This window comes from Hyperolius riggenbachi, chromosome 3 (assembly GCF_040937935.1).
Source record: "Hyperolius riggenbachi isolate aHypRig1 chromosome 3, aHypRig1.pri, whole genome shotgun sequence".
Taxonomy (NCBI): Eukaryota; Metazoa; Chordata; class Amphibia; order Anura; family Hyperoliidae; genus Hyperolius; species Hyperolius riggenbachi.
In genome coordinates this window covers 224,106,070-224,126,838 of record NC_090648.1, presented here as the reverse complement: position 1 = coordinate 224,126,838, position 20,769 = coordinate 224,106,070, and the positions used below count along the sequence as shown (strand labels likewise).

General features: G+C 44.7%; 1 protein-coding gene across 3 annotated transcripts in view; it reads right to left on the bottom strand.

The window, feature by feature from the left end:
- The window catches only part of SCAPER (S-phase cyclin A associated protein in the ER), a 325,634-nt gene that overhangs the window by 234,104 nt on the left and 70,761 nt on the right, over window positions 1-20,769 (bottom strand). For all 3 annotated transcript variants that reach the window (XM_068275840.1, XM_068275842.1, XM_068275841.1), the window contains exon 8: window positions 19,695-19,963. In XM_068275840.1, coding sequence (XP_068131941.1) covers window positions 19,695-19,963 — 269 coding nt within the window. The remainder of the gene's footprint in view (window positions 1-19,694; window positions 19,964-20,769) is intronic.

Genomic DNA, 20,769 nt, shown 5'->3' with positions numbered 1-20,769 from the left:
CTTTAAAGCCCTAGTTTGCACTCCTAAATTTTGAATGAAGTGAACAGAACACAATTCACCCTGCCCTAAATGAAATGAGAAACCGTTTTTTTCACTGCTCTTTTAAAAATATATTGGCTGGAAAGCTTTCTGTACAAGCTGAGCAAAAACAGATGCTGAGCTGTAGCTGCAGTGCTGATCACAAGGAGTTTGTCCGAGTAGCAGAAGTAAAAGGAGTCAGGTGATCAGCTCTATGCCCACAGGGAAAGCCTGGCTAGTGTCATGTCCCAGCTCTTTCCCGATTAGGTGATAATGGGATAGGAAGAGAAACATACACAGTGACCAGCGGCCTGGTCTGTCTAATAAACTGCAATGCTGTCTCTACAGGAAAAGGAACTATTAAACCCATCTAGACAGGCACTTTACATATATTTAGCACAAAAAGTAAAGTAAAGATGTTTAAAGCAAACCTGAAGTGAAAATAAACTGAAGATATAATTATATATCTCTAGTCCTAATCATAGGAATCTCAGTCTCAGAATTTATTTAAAGGCCAAAATTTGCCTTCGAACTTTGGACTTTCTCAAGCTATACATAAGCTTATAGTATAGCTACTTACAATATATACCGTAAGTGATTGCTCTAGTCTACAGTAATCTAAAAAACGTTGCTACAGCATTCCCGAAAGCTTCCAAAGGCATACTGATTGCTAACACTTCCCTGTAGCTGGAACATAATAAGCATCTGGTCCACTTATCCTGTCCACCTACTACAGTGCACCACTGCAACCCAGCCTCATTTGCAATGGCGTAACAATAGGGGATGCGACCCCTGCCGTTGCGGGGGGGGGGGCTCCAGGGCCCGCTCAGGGACTTTTGGGGGGCAGGACGGGTCGCAGCATAAGAGGAGAGTGTGGCAGATCGGTGTAAGCAAATGAGCAGGGGCGTACCTAGAAATCCCCGGGCCCCATGCAAAAAAAAAAAAAAACCGTGCCCCCCCCTCAGGGCCCACTCAGGGACTTTTGGGGGGCAGGAGGGGTCGCAGCATAAGAGGAGAGTGTGGCAGATCGGTGGGGAGGGGGGGACATTTCCCCCGCCCTCACCTCGGGCTCTCCTCTCAGCGCTCCCCCTCCTGCAATCATTGGTGGCAGCGGGCAGCAGGCTGAACACATTACCTCCTTCTCGCTGGAGGTCTTCCGATCTCTAAGAGCTTTATGCAACTTCCTGCGTAAAGACCTCCAGCAAGAAGGAGGTAATGTGTTCAGCCTGACCAAAAAACTAGACATTTTCATTAGTTTCTTCACCTTTTCTTCTATGAGATAAATTATTCCATGATGTAAGTCTAGGAACCTAGACCTAGGAACATGATTTCCAGTGTGGAACTGTGCATTTTTTCCTTGTTAAAGGATCCAGCAGGAGTCCTCATTGTTGTCCCGAGATCCTGCATAATGTTGGTATTGGAATCCACATACATGAGGACATCATTTAATATGGTGCAACTGACACATTCTAAAGTCTGAGGTAAGCCAAGAGCAGATGTTAGGGAAAAAAAAGATACACCCAACCCTGAAAACTCTACATTCCTTCCTCCATCTAAATAGTTACCGTATTTCGCGCCGTATAAGACGCTCCGGAATATAAGATGCACCCAGGTTCAGAGGGCAAAAACCAGAGGAAAAAAAATAAAATAAATAAAAATAATATATATATATATATATATATATATATATATATATATATATATATATATATATATATATATATATATATATATTAAACCTGGTGCGTCCATATTCCAGGAGCATCTTGTACATGTTATCCCTCAAATAGTGTCCTCATGTCTCCAACATTGTTTCCCATGTCTGCCCTAAGTGTCCTCCTGTGTCCCATTGTCTCCCCATGTGTCCCCAATACCTGCCCCATGTGTCCTCTGTGTCCCTCATACATGCCCTATGTGTCACCCGTGCCTGCCCTATGAGTCCCTCATGCATGCACTATGTGTCCTCTGAGTCCTCTATACCTGCCCCATGTGTCCTCTGTGGCAACCATGCATGCCCCATGTGCCCTCTGTGTGTCCCTCATGCCTGCCCCATGTGCCTGTGTCCCCCATGTGTCCTATGTGTCACCCATGCATGCCCTGTGTCCTCTATGTGTCCCTCATGCCTGCCCGATGTGCCTGTGTCCCCTTGTGTCACCTATGAATGCCTCGTGTCCCTCAAGCCTGCCCGATGTGCCTGTGTCCCCCGTGTGTGTGTCAACTGTGGCTGCAAGTGACATGTGCCTCTGCTCTCTCCCGATGCCTGTTAAGTGTTTGGCTGCTTGTCCCCCGCGAGTGTATACTATGCCCGCTCCCCCAGTGTGCCTTATCTCCCTCCCCCATGTGGTTGCTGCCCCCCCCCCCCCGGGTGTTAATCTGCAGCGGGCTTACCTCTCCACCATGCCCGCGAGGATTGGAGACTTCCTTCATAGCCGCACTTCTCGCTCTAGTGATCGGCATGCGATAATGACGCAATCATCACATGCCGATCACTAGAGCGAGATGCGCGGCTATGAAGAAAGTCCAGAGGCGTAGCTAGGGTTTTCAGCGCCCGGGGACAAAGACTATTAATGCGCCCCCTAAGGTGAAGGGTCGTGACCAAATGTGGGCGTGGTTATGGGTGCTCCACATTTGGTCACGCCCCTTCAAATGTACATGGAGGTTAGCAGGCTCACGCTCACCCACCCTCCCTCAGTATGTACCTTCCAGCATGTTCCAAGACAAATTCAGCAATCATGAGCCCCCCCATCAAGACAAATTCCGCAATCATGAGCAAACATGAGGCCCCCAACATGACCAACTCAGCAATCATGAGGGCCCCCAACAAGACAAATTTAGCAATCCTGAGGCCCCCAACAAGACAAATTTAGCAATCATGAGGCCCCTAACAAGACAAATTCAGCGATCTTGAGGCCCCCAACAAATCACGAGGCCCCTAACAAGACAAATTCAGCAATCATGAGGCCCTAACAAGACAAATTCAGCGATCTTGAGGCCCCCAACAAATCATGAGGCCCCCAACAAGACAAATTCAGTAACCATGAGGCCCCCAACAAGACAAATTCAGCAGTCATGAGGCACATAAATAGACAGCATTTCACATAAATAGGCAGAATGCCCCCTTAATATATTAGACACCTCTCACCTGGCAGCAGTTCCCCAAAATACACTCAATCTGACAGCAGTGCTTCCCCAAAAATAGGTAGCCCCAGGTCTATAGGTGTCCCCAGAATAGGTGGCCAGCAGTATAGATGTCCCCAGAAAAGGTAGCCAGGGGTAGAGATGTCCACAGAACAGGTAGCCAGGGGTATATGTGCCCAGTATATGTAGGCAGGGGTATGTGTCCCCAGTATATGTAGCCAGAGGTATATGTGCCCAGTATATGTAGCCAGGGGTATATGTGCCCAGTATATATAGTCAGGGGTATATGTGCCCAGTATATATAGTCAGGGGTATATGTGCCCAGTATATATAGCCAGGGGTATATGTGCCCAGTATATGTAGCCAGGGGTATATGTGCCCAGTATATGTAGTCAGGGTTATATGTGCCCAGTATATGTAGCCAGGGGTATAAAATGTGCCCAGTATATATAGTCAGGGGTATATGTGCCCAGTATATGTAGCCAGGGGTATATATGCCCAGTATATGTATCCAGGGGTATTTGTGTCCAGTATATGTAGCCAGGGGTATATATGCCCAGTATATGTAGCCAGGGGTATATATGCCCAGTATATGTAGCCAAGGGTATATGTGCCCAGTATATGTAGCCAAGGGTATATGTGCCCAGTATATGTAGCCAAGGGTATATGTGCCCAGTATATATAGTTAGGGGTATATGTGCCCAGTATATGAAGGCAGGGGTATATGTGCCCAGAGTAGGTAGCCAGGGGTATATGTGCCCAGAGTAGGTAGCCAGGGGTATATGCCCAGTATATGTAGTTAGGAGTATATGTGCCCAGTATATGTAGGCAGGGGTATATGTGCCCAGAGTAGGTAGCCAGGGGTATATGTGCCCAGAGTAGGTAGCCAGGGGTATATGCCCAGTATATGTAGTTAGGGGTATATGTGCCCAGTATATATAGTCAGGGGTATATGTGCCCAGAGTAGGTAGCCAGGGGTATATGTGCCCAGAGTAGGTAGCCAGGGGTATATGCCCAGTATATGTAGTTAGGGTTATATGTGCCCAGAGTAGGTAGCCAGGGGTATATGCCCAGTATATGTAGTTAGGAGTATATGTGCCCAGAGTAGGTAGCCAGGGGTATATGCCCAGTATATGTAGTTAGGAGTATATGTGCCCAGAGTAGGTAGCCAGGGGTATATGTGCCCAGAGTAGGTAGCCAGGGGTATATGCCCAGTATATGTAGTTAGGGGTATATATGCCCAATATATGTAGGCAGGGGTATATGTGCCCAGAGTAGGTAGCCAGGGGTATATGTGCCCAGAGTAGGCAGCCAGGGGTATATGTGCCCAGAGTAGGTAGCCAGGGGTATATGTGCCCAGAGTAGGTAGCCAGGGGTATATGTACCCAGAGTAGGTAGCCAGGGGTATATGTGCCCAGAGTAGGTAGCCAGGGGTATATGTGCCCAATATATGTAAGCAGGGGTATATGTGCCCAGAGTAGGTAGCTAGGGGTATATGTGCCCAATATATGTAGGCAGGGGTATATGTACCCAGAGTAGGTAGCCAGGGGTATATGCCCAGTATATGTAGTTAGGGGTATATGTGCCCAGAGTAGGTAGCCAGGTGCCCCCCTACCCAGCAGGAGGGGAGCAGCGCAGAGAAGAGAAAGAGCTGCTCTCCCTCCCTCGCTCTCCCCTCCAATGTCCGGGTGGCTGGCAGCGGCGGGCGGAACTTACCTCCGTCTCGTCGCAGAGCCGGATGGATCTGCCACTACTCTGGTCTGGTCCAGACCAGAGCAGCGGCTGCGCACCCGAACTTCCGGCCGGCGCTGGCGCGAGACGGAGGTGAGTTCCGCCCGCCGCTGCCAGCCACCCGGACATTGGAGGGGACAGCGAGGAAGGGAGAGCACCTAAGGTGAGGGAAGGAGGGGGGAGATGGCCCCCCTTCCCCACCGTCCGCACAGCTCTCCCTCTTCTCTGCGCTGCTCCCCTCACCCCCCGCAAAAAAAAAAAAACAACAAAAAAAACCCCCGAAGCTCAGCTGGGCGCCCTTGTGGACCAGGCGCCCCGGGGCACTTGTCCTACCCCGACCTCCCCTAGCTCCACGCCTGAGGAAGTCTCCTATCCTCGCGGGCATGGCATGAGAGGTAAGCCCGCTGCAGATTAACACCCGGGGGGGCCAGCAACCACATGGGGGAGGGAGATAAGGCACACGGGGGGAGCGGGCATAGTATACACTCGCGGGGGACACGCAGCCAAACACTTAACAGGCATCGGGAGAGGGCAGAGGCACACATCACTTGCAGCCACAGTTGACACGCACAAGCAGGGAATTCCCGACGTGGCGGCGGGTCGCGGTCCGTATCAGCGGCCGTTTATATGTCGGGGATTCCCTGCCTTTGCCGTATAAGACGCAGGGACTTTTCCCTCCTATTTTTTGGGGAGAAAAAATGCGTCTTAAATGGCAACAAATACGGTAATCTTAAATACATATGCTATGACAGGCAATATGACACATGCAATGAATGTGTCATTTAAATCCAGGAACGAAAAAAAATATATATATATAACCTTCCTATTCCAAAAAAATTGCAGTGCATCTTGGATCTCTTATCTTGAACTGATAGGAAATGAGAGGGTTTTTAAAGGTACCCAAACATTGAAACGATTTGCCATCGAAATACAGTAGATTCGATCACTGTGATTGAATCTGCTGTGAAATGGTTAACGCAATTGTTGACCGATTTCCACCCAAAAATCGATTCAGTTGATCTGTCCAGGAGGAAAATTTAGCTCGATTGTCGGTGGTTCGGGAGCTCGTCGTTAGCGGCGTTCGATACGGTGACGGCCGTCGCAGCAATACATCACCTATTCACCGGCGCGAGTCCCTGGGTCCCCTCAGTCTCTCACTTCTTCCGGAGTCTTCTCTGTCTTCACTTCCTGTCTCGTCCTGTGAGAAGGCAAAGTTCAAACAGTAGAGGGCGAACTTCCTTGTCACAGGACGGGACAGGAAATGAAGAGAATATGGAAAGACACGCTGAAAGAAGTGAGAGACTGCGGGGACCCAGGGACTCGCACCGGCGGACAGGTAATGTATTGCGGCTGGCAGGGGGCGGTGAGGCAGCGGCAGTTCCACAGGTTGTGAATCAATTTCATGCTAAAATCGATTCAAAATCTGTGTGCAGTGTATGGGCAGCCAATAGATCCCTGTCTAATCAGATTCGATCAGAGAGGGATCTATCTGTTGGCCGATCTGGTGGCAATCGTCCAGTGTATGGCAGCCTTTACGCTCTTTGGCAGAATAAATGGTCATTAACATGTCTTTAGCTTTGTCAGGTATACAAAGGTATCAAGGGGCTTTTATTTTAACAGATTACTTTTCTGAATAAGCCTTTGAAGCAGGATTTTCTCCCCTTTTAGGCACTCCACCTATGTCTTCTTTTCATCCTCTTGTTCCATAGCAGAGGCCTGTATAGCTGCACTGGTAACTTAAACAAACACTGTCGATTAAAATGTTTTTTTTTACAATTGAGATTGCCAAGTACTGGTGTAAACACGTGAATGCTTATCTCTTTGTTTACAGTTACCTAATTCCTTTCACACTTTTCTGACTGCAAATCTGTTGGCAGAGTGAACCATGAGGGGAGGGGATATTCCCTCACACTTCATCTGTTCACCCTGTGTGTGAGAGAGAAAGCTCTGCCTGTCTCTGACTGAGCACTTTGCAGAGAGCAGAGGAAATGTATCTTATATGCAACATAAACATTTGTAATTGTGTGTGTGAAACCTGACACCTGACAGGCTTTTCTTATAACTCCACTTCAATATTACCCTGTTCTTAGCATGTCAGACTGCAGAAATTCATACCTTTGCAAATGAGACATTCCAAACGTAGCTAAATCTACACACAATGAATTAAAGCTTTTGCCTCCGATATTTAACATTAAAAGTAGGAAAATGTTTACACAGCTACTTAGACATTATTTGTACTTTGTCATTTTAGAACACTTGGTTTGATAGTGTTCCTTTAGGGCCTGAGCCCACTGATGCAGTTGTATTCACTTCTGTCCGCTGTTCAGCATCTCTAACATTGATGTTTAACTGAAAAGTGGACACAACTGCATCAGTGGGCTCAGGCCCTTAACGTACTTTGGCATGCAGCTCCAAGTACTACCAGCACTACAGTATCACTAAAGGCCTAAAAAAAATTGTATTAGCTGTCACAAAATATTCATAAAGACTCTTGTAAAAGTAGAGGACTACTTTATTTAGAGCATCTATGGACACTTAGTATAAAGGCTCAAGTCCATTTGAATTATAATTAGAGATCCATTAGATTTATCCTCCACAGACAACATACAAGCCAATAGCTAGATAACGGTACTTCCTGCATAAATAAAACTATACAAACCCAGACGGGTCCTACCACATACACCCAACCTTCTCAAACATCGCCTGCACCAAATATACAAGAAAAGAGTTTGCCATCAGGTTTTCAGCCAGACAACCACAGACTCCATGCTGGCCTTTTCCTGCCTGGTAAATAAGTACTTCTAGATTCAGTTCCTCCCTCTCACACATGCTAAGAAGCCATTACAGCCAGTCCATGTCACTATCTGGGGCCCAATGGAAGGAGTGCACTGTGAAGAAACAATACCCAGGAAACTCTTATCTTCTGCAACTCTACCTCTACACTTCTGCCTTTCAAATGCGGCACAGGGTGCTGGATAATAGAGGACTAGCGCACGAAGCTAACAGGGACACCCACAGTGCAGCTGTTGCTATAGTGTCCGGGGGAAGATCAGTGTCACTCAAAGTACAGACTAACCAGCAAGCTCATGGTGACCCAGAACTCATTGGAGTGTGTAATACACTCAAAGTACAAAGTAAAGTGTGTTCACTCAAAGTACATAACAGGAAAGTGATTGCCAAACTGCCGACTTCCTAACCACCAATAAAACTAGTGAGTCTACATTTATATAAGCATGATAGTGTCCTGGCTGGTCAGAAATACAAATTAGCTGAGGTGATAGTGGGTAAAGTTCTTGTTTCTAGGTTTCCCTCAGGGGTGGGGGGAGGAGTCAGCTCTCCAGGTCAGCAGGCCTACTGGACGATTGGAGAATAGCAGCAGTAACTGAAGGTTATATTGTAGGTAACTTGTCCACACCTACGAACTGCAGCAGGATGTAGCATGACTCATACGAAACTAAAACATTCAGTGCAGATGTTTCCATGTGTATGTACACATTTCCTCTAAAGCCTTATACTGTAACTGCACTCTGTCTGGCCGGCCAGTTCAGACAAACAAACTGAATGCAGACAGCATCATTTAGCTGTACAGTTATTAATGGGGAACCCATAACCTCTTCTATGCTTGTTGGCTGTATTTCCCAACACTGTACTAATGATAAGGGTAGGAGGAGCAGGCTACAGGAGAAGATCGCATCACTGCCAGTTTGCTGACAAATCAATACCCATTATAAGAAGCTATTTGGATGTTGATACAAACAAGTCACCATCCTCTTACTGCTGAGGAATGAGATGTGTCTTTGCTTATCTGCCATCATTCAAACAGCCTGCCAGAAGCAAACTGCCCACAGCCTTAGAAAGACAGCACTGCCACTTCACCTCCTCTGGCAGGGCTCTCCAGATTCATCCCTGTCTGACTATTTACCACTATATTTTAAACCACAGTTGAACGCATCATAATTCTCCAGCTGCAAAGGAACACAATGCCCGGCCAAACAGAGAGAAACCATCAAGACAGAAGCACTACGATGATCCAACTTTTGTCTAGCAGGATTCATGCTCACCCCCCTCCTAGTGTTTAATCCAGCTTTGTGTCTGTCTCTCTACTTGGCAAGTCTCACTATTAGAAATATACAAGTGTATAAACATGTAAACACAAAACACAAGATAAAAAAGACCTCTAGTCAGTGACAGAAACCAGAACAGTGAGTGTTTAGTCTCAATTAAAATAAATTAACTACCAGTCTGCATGCAGCAATATGCACCATTTGGATTTTTTCTTTTCAAGCATTATGTTGTTACATTGGCTAACATTAGGGTGAAGAAAGCATATGAATGTAATAATCAGTTTATCCCCAGTAAAACAGCACTATTTCTTCAGAAATAATTTTGTTTACAGATTGCCATAGATATAAAATGAGCAATCACGTGACATCATTACCACTTTTACAAAGGGCCATCAATTTTCTGTAATCACCACATATAAAGGGACAAGCATTCTGATTGCTATTTAACAGGAAAAACAAAAGTTTGCTTTCTTAAAGCGGAAAGAATTTGCGATAATTCAGGTTGGAGTAAGCTTGAGATGTCTCCCAGTGCATCACTGCTGAATATATGCAAATTAACCATTGTTACCCTTAAAAGCTTAACACACCTCCAGAACCGCTGGAATGCAATGATGTGTCATGTTGTTAATTTGTGCAGAGCCATAATAATCCAACATGCATACAGACTGTTTCGGATTGTTTGACCCTCATCAGTGCATGTCATGGTGTTACAAGCCCTACTCCATAGAGCCAAATTAATCCATGCCATGCACTGATGAGGATCAAACAATCCGAAACGGTCTGTATGCATGTTGGATTATTATGGCTCTGAGGCGTGTTTAGCTTTTAACCACTTGCCGACCGCCCCCAGCCGATGGGCGGCGGCAAAGACTGGGCCTAAACGACCGCAATACGCCCATCGGCGGAGGCAGGCGTGGTTATGCGGCGATCGTGTCATATGTGACGCGATCAGCCGCCGGCGACTGGCTCCGCCCCCCTCGCGCTGTAACCCACCGGTCGTTCGGAAGCGCCGGCGGGTTACTAGCACGCGTATCGCCACATGTAAATAGTATAATAGGCTTTGTAATGTATACAAAGCCTATTATACTGGCTGCCTCCTGCCCTGGTGGTCCCAGTGTCCGAGGGACCACCAGGGCAGGCTGCAGCCACCCTAGTCTACACCCAAGCACACTGATTCTCCCCCCCCCCCCACTGCCCCCTGATCGCCCACAGCACCCCTCAGACCCTGCCCACCCCCCAGACCACTGTTAGCACCCAATCACCCCCCTAATCACCCATCAATGACTCCCTGTCACTTTCTGTCAACGCTATTTTTTTTAACCCTAAACTGCCCCCTGCTCCCTCCTGATCACCCCCCACCCCTCAGATTCTCACCCTTGTGTACTGTATGCATCTATCCCCCCTGATCACCTGCCAATCACCTGTCAATCACCCATCAATCACCCCCTGTCACTGCCACCCATCAATCAGCCCCTAACCTGCCCCTTGCGGGCAATCTGATCACCCACCCACACCAATAGATCGCCTGCAGATTCGACATCAGATCACCTCCCAAGTGCAGTGTTTACATCTGTTCTCTACTCTAAACAACCACTAATTACCCATCAATCACCCCCTATCACCACCTGTCACTGTTACCCATCAGATTAGACCCTAATCTGCCCCTTGCGGGCACCCAATCACCCGCCCACACGCTCAGATTGCCCTCAGACCCCCCCCCCCTTATCAATTCGCCAGTGCATTATTTACATCCGTTCTTCCCTGTAATAAGCCACTGATCACCTGTCAATCACCTCCTGTCAATGCCACCCATCAATCACCCCCTGTCACTGCCACCCATCAATCAGCCCCTAACCTTCCCCTTGCGGGCAATCTGATCACCCACCCACACCAATAGATCGCCCGCAGATCCGACGTCAGATCACTTCCCAAGTGCAGTGCATTATTTACATCTGTTCTTCCCTGTAATAACCCATTGATCACCTGTCAATCACCTATCAATCACCCATCAATCACCCCCTGTCACTGCCACCCATCAATTAGCCCCTAACCTGCCCCTCGCGGGCAATCTGATCACCCACCCACACCATCAGATTGCCCCAGACCTACCCTCAGATCACCTCCAAAGTGCATTGTTTACATCTGTTCTGCCATCTAATTACCCACTGATCACCCATCAATCAGCCCCTGTCACAGATACCCATCAGATTAGACCCCTATCTGCCCCTAGGGCACCCAATCACCCGCCCACACCCTCAGAACGCCCTCAGACCCCAGCCCTGATCACCTCGCCAGTGCATTGCTTGCATCTATTTTCCCCCCTCTAATCACACCTTGAGACACCCATCAATCACCTCCTGTCACCACCTGTCACCCCCTAGCACACCTACCCATCAGATCAGGCCCTAATTTGCCCCGTGTGGGCTCCTGATCACTCGGCCAAACCCTCAGATCCCCCTCAGACCCCCTTCCGATCACCTCCCCAGTGCATTGATTGCATCTATTTTCCCCTCTAACCACCCCCTGAGACACCCATCAATCACCTCCTGTCACCCCCCTAGCACTCCTATCCATCAGATCAGGCCCAATACAACCTGTCATCTAAGAGACCACCTGTCATCAAAATTTGCAGATGCTTATACCCCTGAACAGTCATTTTGAGAAATTTGGTTTCCAGACTACTCACGGTTTTGGGCCCGTAAAATGCCAGGGCAGTATAGGAACCCCACAAGTGACCCCTTTTTAGAAAAAAGACACCCCAAGGTATTCTGTTAGGTGTATGACGAGTTCATAGAAGACTTTATTTTTTGTCAAAAGTTAGCGGAAATTGATTTGTATTGTTTTTTTCACAAAGTGTCATTTTTCACTAACTTGTGACAAAAAATAAAATCTTCTATGAACTCACCATACACCTAACGGAATACCTTGGGGTGTCTTCTTTCTAAAATGGGGTCACTTGTTGGGTTCCTATACTGCCCTGGCATTTTAGGGGACCTAAACCGTGAGGAGTAGTCTAGAAAACAAATGCCTCAAAATGACCTGTGAATAGGACGTTGGGCCCCTTAGCGCACCTAGGCTGCAGAAAAGTGGCACACGTGGTATCGCCGTACTCGGGAGAAGTAGTATAATGTGTTTTGTGGTGTATTTTTACACATACCCATGCTGGGTGGGAGAAATCTCTCTGTAAATGGACAATTGTGTGTAAAAAAAAATCAAAAATGTGTCATTTACAGAGATATTTCTCCCACCCAGCATGGTTATATGTAAAAATACACCACAAAACACATTATACTACTTCTCCTGAGTACGGCGATACCACATGTGTGACACTTTTTTGCACCCTAACTGCGCTAAGGGGCCCAAAGTCCAATGAGTACCTTTAGGATTTCAAGGGTCATTTTGCGGCATTTGGTTTCCAGACTACTCCTCACGGTTTAGGGCCCCTAAAATGCTAGGGCAGTATAGGAACCCCACAAGTGACCCCATTTTAGAAAGAAGACACCCCAAGGTATTCTGTTAGGTGTATGATGAGTTCATAGGAGATTTTATTTTTTGTCACAAGTTAGCGGAAATTGATTTGTATTGCTTTTTTTTCACAAAGTGTCATTTTCCGCTAACTTGTGACAAAAAAAAATCTTCTATGAACTCACCATACTCCTAACGGAATACCTTGGGGTGTCTTCTTTCTAAAATGGGGTCATTTGTGGGGTTCCTATACTGCCCTGGCATTTTAGGGGCCCTAAACCGTGAGGAGTAGTCTAGAATTCAAATGCCTCAAAATGACCTGTGAATAGGACGTTAGGCCCCTTAGCGCACCTAGGTTGCAGAAAAGTGTCACACATGTGGTATCGCCGTACTCAGAAGATGTAGTATAATGTGTTTTGGGGTGTATTTTTATACATACCCATGCTGGGTGGGAGAAATCTCTCGGTAAATGGACAATTGTGTGAAAATGACACTTTGTGAAAAAACACAATCAAAATCAATTTCCGCTAACTTGTGACAAAAAAAAATAAATCTTCTATGAACTCACCATACTCCTAACGGTAATACCTTGGGGTGTCTTCTTTCTAAAATGGGGTCATTTGTGGGGTTCCTATACTGCCCTGGCATTTTAGGGGCCCTAAACCGTGAGGAGTAGTCTTGAAACCAAATGTCGTAAAATGACCTGTGAAATCCTAAAGGTACTCATTGGACTTTGGGCCCCTTAGCGCAGTTAGGGTGCAAAAAAGTGCCACACATGTGGTATCGCCGTACTCAGGAGAAGTAGTATAATGTGTTTTGGGGTGTATTTTTACACATACCCATGCTGAGTGGGAGAAATATCTCTGTAAATGGACAATTGTGTGTAAAAATAATCAAAAAATTGTCATTTACAGAGCTATTTCTCCCACCCAGCATGGGTATGTGTAAAAATACTCCCCAAAACACATTATACTACTTCTCCTGAGTACGGCAATACCACGTGTGGCACTTTTTTTGCAGCCTAACTGCGCTAAGGGGCCCAAAGTCCAATGAGCATCTTTAGGCTTTACAGGGGTACTTACAATTAGGCACCCCCCAAAATGCCAGGACAGTGAACACACCCCACAAATGACCCCATTTCGGAAAGTAGACACTTCAAGGTATTCAGAGAGGAGCATAGTGAGTCCGTGGCAGATTTCATTTTTTTTTTTTGTCGCAAGTTAGAAGAAATGGAAACTTTTTTTTTTGTCATAAAGTGTCATTTTCCGCTAACTTGTGACAAAAAATAAAATCTATGAACTCACCATGCCTCTCACTGAATACTTTGGGATGTCTTCTTTCCAAAATGGGGTCATTTGGGGGGTATTTATACTATCCTGGAATTTTAGCACCTCATGAAACATGACAGGTGGTTAGAAAAGGCAGAGATGCGTCAAAATGGGAAAATTCACTTTTGGCACCATAGTTTGTAAACGCTATAACTTTTACCCAATCCAATATACATACACTGAATGTTTTTTTTTTAATCAAAGACATGTAGCAGAATGACTTTCGCGCTCAAATGTATAGGAAATTTAACGTTATTTGAAAAATGTCAGCACAGAAAGTTAAAAAAGTCATTTTTTTGACAAAATTCATGTCTTTTTTGATGAATATAATAAAAAGTAAAAATCGCAGGAGCAATCAAATAGCACCAAAAGAAAGCTGTATTAGTGACAAGAAAAGGAGGTAAAATTCATTTAGGTGGTAGGTTGTATGAGCGAGCAATAAACCGTGAAAGCTGCAGTGGTCTGAATGGAAAAAAAGGCTCTGGTCCTTAACCGGTTCAGCACCGCAGTCCGAAAATCTCATGCATCCGAGCAACGTTCACCTCCCATTCATTCGCCTATAACTTTATTGCTACTTATCACAATGAATTGATCTATATCTTGTTTTTTCCGCCACTAATTAGGCTTTCTTTGGGTGCTAAATTTTGCTAAGAATTATTTTTTTCTAAATCTATTTTAACAGGAAGATTAAGAAAGAAATGAAAAAAATTCATTATTTCTCATTTTTTGGCCATTATAGTTTGAAATTAATATACGCTACCGTAATTAAAACTCATGTATTTTATTTGCCCATCTGACCCGGTTATTACACCGTTTAAACGATGTCCCTATCACAATTTATGGTGCCGATATTTCATTTAGAAATAAAGGTGCATTTTTTCAATTTGCGTCCATCACTATTTATAAGCTTATAATTTTAAATAATATAATAACATATTCTCTTGACATGCATATTTAAAAAGTTCAGACCCTTGGGTAACGATTTATGTTGTTTTTTTTTTTTTTTTTTTAATTGTATTTTTTATTTTTATTTTTAATAAAAAAAGTGTTTGTGGGTATTTTTTGGTGTGGGAGGGAAACTGTTAATTTTAAATTTAAAATAATATTTTTTTTTAATTAAAAATGTATTGTGGTGCAGTTTACTATTTGGCCACAAGATGGCCACAGTGAAAAAAAGTCCTGGATGCGAACGATCTCGCATCCAGGAACTTAAAAGCAGGGGAGATGTTTCCTGGGGGCAGAAACACCGCGCTCTCTGGAGAGAAAGCAGCGGTATTTCTGCGGGGAAGATAGATCGGTGAATGGGAATTATATTCCCATTCACTGATCGGGGGGCTAGCGGCGGGCAGCGGGAGCGTGCGCGGGGGCGCGCCCAATCGTGCGCACGAGGCGGCGGCAGCAGCAGTGCCTATCTGGACGAGGAAGCTCGTCCAGATAGGCCGAACTGGTTATAGGGCGAAAAGACTGTGGTCCTCAAGTGGTTAAGGGTAACAATGGTTAATTTGCATATATTCAGCAGTGTTGCTCTGGGAGACATCTCAAGCTCACCCCAACCTGAATTATTGCAAATTCTTTCTGTTTTAGGAAAGCAAACTTTTATTTTTCTTAGCATTTTAGTAAGGGGGCTTTTAGGACCATTGTAGCCCCTTACACAATCCAATGAGTTCAGGTTCCCCATGAGCTTGCTGGTTAGTCTGTACCTATTTAACAGGGGGAGGGTGCTGCATAGGGCATTCAATCTATGGCTATTTGCTGGGATCTGCAGTCCAGGACCTCAGAAAAGCTCTGCAGAACTGCAGCCTAATCACAGCTGCATAGCCAGGGCCAGTGTAGTTTTGCAGCCACACATCTGTGCATTTTTCCCAATTGTGGAACGCTAGGGAGCCAAAAGATGATCTCCTAGCTTAGGAACCCCCCCTTCCTAGACAAACAGAACAGTGCCAGAGGAGTATTGTTTACGAGCCACAAAACTGAATTAGGCCCCTGGTTTTATGGCTAACACCAGTCCTATATTCACTGCAGTTTCGTTCATGTGAGTCAAGTTGCAGATCACCACTTAACTACATTTCCCAAGGTTGGGGGAGGGGCGGACACTTTTGTCTGCAAAATGATTGAAGGACACCTGAAGTGACAGAGATATAACGGCTGCTATATTGGTTTCCTTTTAGACAATACCAGTTGCTTGACATCTTGCTGATCTCTTTAGCATCAGTAGTGTCTTGATCACACAACTGAAACAAGCATGCAGCTAATCTAGTCAGACTTCAATCAAACATATATGTTCATGCTCTATGGCTAACCGCATTAGAAATAGAGGATCAGGAGGACAGCCAAGCAATGTGCATTGTTTAAAAGTACCGTAAATAATTCCAGTACAACAGGCTGTAAAAGTATTCATCCACATAATCCAAATTTCCATGTATTTACAGATGTCTAACTGGTCTAGGGAAGTCAATCAACAGTTTGCTATGGGGGGTAGGGGGGCGCTGTGAATGGAATCTGAGAATCACTCTGCGTTGGTGGGGGTGAGAGGTGTAGATTTTGGAGTGATACCCTGTCCCACTTAAAATGTGCGTTTTTGAGAAGGGACACTATGGTATTTCAACACCCAACAAGCCCCCCCCCCCAACTTCTCTAGCTCTTCACTCACGGTCTAGTCTCTAGCCCCTAAAAGATCACACTAACATCCCCCACCCTAGGTCAAGTTGAAAAAAAGGATTGGGCAACATGGCTCTATGTATAAGGAAGTTTACTAAAGAAAGGAAAATTTCCCTTTGACTGTGGGATTGAGTTAAGAACACATCAATGAACACATCATATTTTTATTTTAGTAAACGTTAGCTGTATTTATTTTTGTTTAAAGAGACTCTGAAGCGAGTGTAGATAGTGCTAAAACCGCAGCATCCCCGCGGCAAAACAAGGGGTTTATACCCCCCAAATCCCTTCGGCAAACTCGGGGGACCGCTTCCTGATGAGGCAGAGTTTAGCGCTGTAGCTCTGCCTCTTAGCGCATCAATCCCCGCTGATCGCTGCCTCTCTCCGTCTGTCTCAATCTGCCTTCACAGAGATGGGCGGGGAAGAGGTGGAGATCCGTGCGGCGATTGACACGCATGGAGGCAGAGCTGCAGCTCAAAGCTCTGCCTCCATGAGCAGCAAAGTCCACGACCAAGAAAGTCGTGGATTTTGCAGAGGGGATTTGGGAGGTATAAACCCCTCGTTTTGCCACGGGGGTGCGGCGGTTTAGCATTATCTATAGTGCTTTACAGTAATAACATGATTTAAGACTCGCTTCAGAGGCTCTTAAAGTGCAATTCAATGTATAACATTTGAAAGTACAACTGTGCTTTATCAGTACCATGGACAGGGCAACAGACATGAAAGAACATCTTAAGCCATTATAAATCATTCCGCCATCCACTGAAGTGTATTTAGTCTGTGAACGCCTTGTGACAACTTTACCACACAGTAATCAGTTCAATTATACATTGTGTGCAGACATTAATGCTGTCACTGCCAAGCAGTATCTACAGCACACAATTAACACCACTCCTCACCAGAAGTAACAACAAGATGTGACTGTGTCCAACAAATTATACGTTTATAGCACAAAACTACTGACATATGTCCATAATGATTCAGGGGCAAATGTATCCAATCCAGCATAAGGAAAATAGGAGCAGGACTGATGCAAAAGTGGAACAGCTTCCTAGATCAAGTATTCTAAGTGGTCACACTAGCGAACTGCATCAGTTCTGTACCAATTTTCCTTGTACTGATTTGATATATCTGCCCACCTTGCCCACATAAAGTTATCAAGCAGATGGGATGATGTCACAAAATATGTGCATCATTTGAAATTAGATGCAAACCAATGTTAACCTCTTACACACATAACCATGCATGCAACAACCTGTAATAGTGACAGATATTACTAGGTACCCATGTGGCAATAACTACATCTTTCCATTTGTCACATAGTTGTGTGGTGTGCAGACAAGGGGCATGGCTAAGTTCCCATTACCTGAAAACGTGTGTCCTATAGTACCTGCACTTTATAGACATATTGTTGCCTATTCACTTTTAAGTAATCCTGTGGGGAGAGAGATGTGGAGGCTGCCATATTTATTTCCTTTTCAATCAATGCCATCTGTCTTGTCGTCCATTTGATGTTCTTGGCTTCAGTAGTGTCAGAATCAAACAGTTATTGTAGTCACGCTTTTGTCAGAGCAACTGAACTGCAAATTTCTTCTGGGTACAGTGGCTTCAAGTAATACACACCGGATCAACAGGACAGCCAGGCAAATGTGATTGTATAAATGGAGATAAATATGGCAGTCTCAGTATCCCAGTCACTACAGGGTCAATATAAAATATCCCCAAAGTAAACGTGAGTAAAGAGCATACAGTGAAAAAGTACATAATCAGAGGCTACTTTTAATGAAACCTGCATGACAAAACAAAGCAACAGTAGGACTTCTTTTGGCCGTGAGTGACAGAAAGGAAGGACCCCAATGTTAAAAGAGGAAGTTCATCCCCTTTGACCTTTTAAGGCATCTATTATGGCGCTTTAATGTATTGGGAGCATTAGCTGAAACATATGGAAGTGCAGCTCACTTTGCTCTCATTATTACTTATATCTGTAAATGCTGGCTAAATAATTTACAAATATTGCAAAATATAAGCAGTTTTATTCATTAGGTTATTTTTACTACAGTTCCTCTAATGTATTTAACAGACATGTAACAGACTCCAAAGCCAGGTGACATGATCTCACCTGAGCCTCCCATCAGTCTGAATATGACTGCTGGCTGCATGACCCAGCTTCTCTTCTTGCAATTACCCCACACTGCCTACTGTACAGCTTTGCTCCTAGGCTTCAGCCAACTTCAGCAAAATTAATGGCTTGTTCCCTATCAGTTTATTCTTTAGCAATCTGCTGCCAAATTAAAACCTAACAAATTTTTGGCTGCGCACTGTGTCCATCATTCATAGAGGAAATTTCCACTGCTGTTGTTATCCAGCTGGGAGCTCTTCTGCGCAAATAGCTTGCTGTTGCCAGGCCCACACTTTCCATCCACTAACAAGTGTTTTCTTCACAGTGCAGACCCAGAGAAAGACTTGGTTACACATTGGCCCAGTATAACCTATTTTAACTATGTACCTCTTGGGCCACAGTGAAAGCATACTAAACAGCAAGCACATTCGTAATCACATATAACTTACCGTACTATGAAAGAAGCTAACATGCATACTCAAAAATGAGGCACTTGTGCCTAAAGTAAATCTTCCACTTTCGTCACTTAAGAATACAATGTGATTACGTCATACTATGCACCTGCTTATTTTAACATAAGAGCTAGTGCCCAGCCATTGCTACACGAGTAATCTGTGCATGGAAAATGTCTGAAAACTACAACTCAAGCAGCTTATGCTGTTCAGTGGTGAAAGTCCCAGACTATGTCTCACTTCAAAAGGTACAGCAGTCAGTGAGCTTTGCTCACAGTACAGTGTAATGTTTGCTTTAGGGCCTGTTTCCACACAGTGCCGGCATGTGTTTTGTAAGACGCCTTGCTGGCACAGGTGTATGCGAGATGCATCCAAATATCTCTAGCCAAGGGAAGCTAAGGTGAAGTATTAAGATTTTTTTTTATCATTTATAAAAATATTTAAAATGTTCAAAAATGTGCACGAAATCATATTTACGTCTGTATTACGTCACTTGCCATAGATTTATATTTTACTAGTGCAGCAAATTCAGAGCTGTGGTATGCTTTGAATATGTAGATATTACTCAAAAGACTGTTTTTGTGCTCAGCATAGTGTCTGCCTAATAGAACTGTGGCAGAATTCACAGGTCATAACTTCAAATAACATCCTATAAAGTTTTGGTGGGCCGAAGTTTGATATGAATAGTTTGAAAATCAATGCATACAGCTGTTACTATTCCTACCTGGGTGATTTCTGTAAGAGGAATTTCACATGGGCATAGCAGTTCTTTAGGAGGAGGTTCTACGAGTACAGGTGGGTGTTGTGACTTCTGTGGAGTCTCTTCTGTGGTGTCCTTTGGAGACTTAGAACAGATGTTTTCTTTGTCACTGTCATCTCTCTGTGGAGGTTCTGCAGCTGGAGGAAAAGCCGGCATACTTGTCATAGCTGAAGACCTGGAGCGGACTGGCCTTCCACGCTGCACAGTCTCCCAGCCTTCCCCATCCAGCCGATCTACAAAAGACACACAATGCCAATTACACATACCAGGTTGATGTACACTTTCTAGCTTTCCAGCACAGAGTGTGCACAAGGCCTATTAGACAAAATGTCCAATCAATTCTGACTAAAATTTTAAACATTTTATTTGCAGATGTTTAATCACTCCACATACAAACACGCTTAGCATTCCAGTAAAAAACAACAAAAACAAAATAATCACTGGCTGTATTTTCAGGTCTGCCCCTGCCACCATAATTGAAAAGCCCACGAAGATCTCTCACCGTGGCTTTTCTATTCTGTAAAGTACAGTAGAGACATCTATGAAACGGGTGAAGCAAATGAGAACTGCTGAGAAGTCATGTAGAAATATTTTGCCTTCTGTAACTGCAAAAATGCAAAAGAGTACATGAAGCCCACAGGGAGTTTGAAGGTGCACCATAGTGACATATAGTAAAATGCAGTAAATTATTCAGGACACCCACTTTTACAGTTACTTTTCTGGTTTCCGCATCAGAAACACTTCCTATATCTATATATTGGTCTGTAGCCCCGACCTCCCAGTGATGCTTAGCCTAGGTTGTTTAGCTATGTTGAATTCTCCACCCAGAGAATTCTAGGAGACCATGCTTTATTTTCACTGGCTTCGGAATTCTGAAAACTAAATATTCTGCAGAGCTGCACCTGCCAATACTACAGCTGTTGCTACATGTGATAAATTTCACATTGTAAAATCAGGGAGAGGAATGATTTTACAATGGGCAAACACTGACTAAATTATTTCTAAATGAATATTGACAGTTTAACTAAAAACAGTGCAA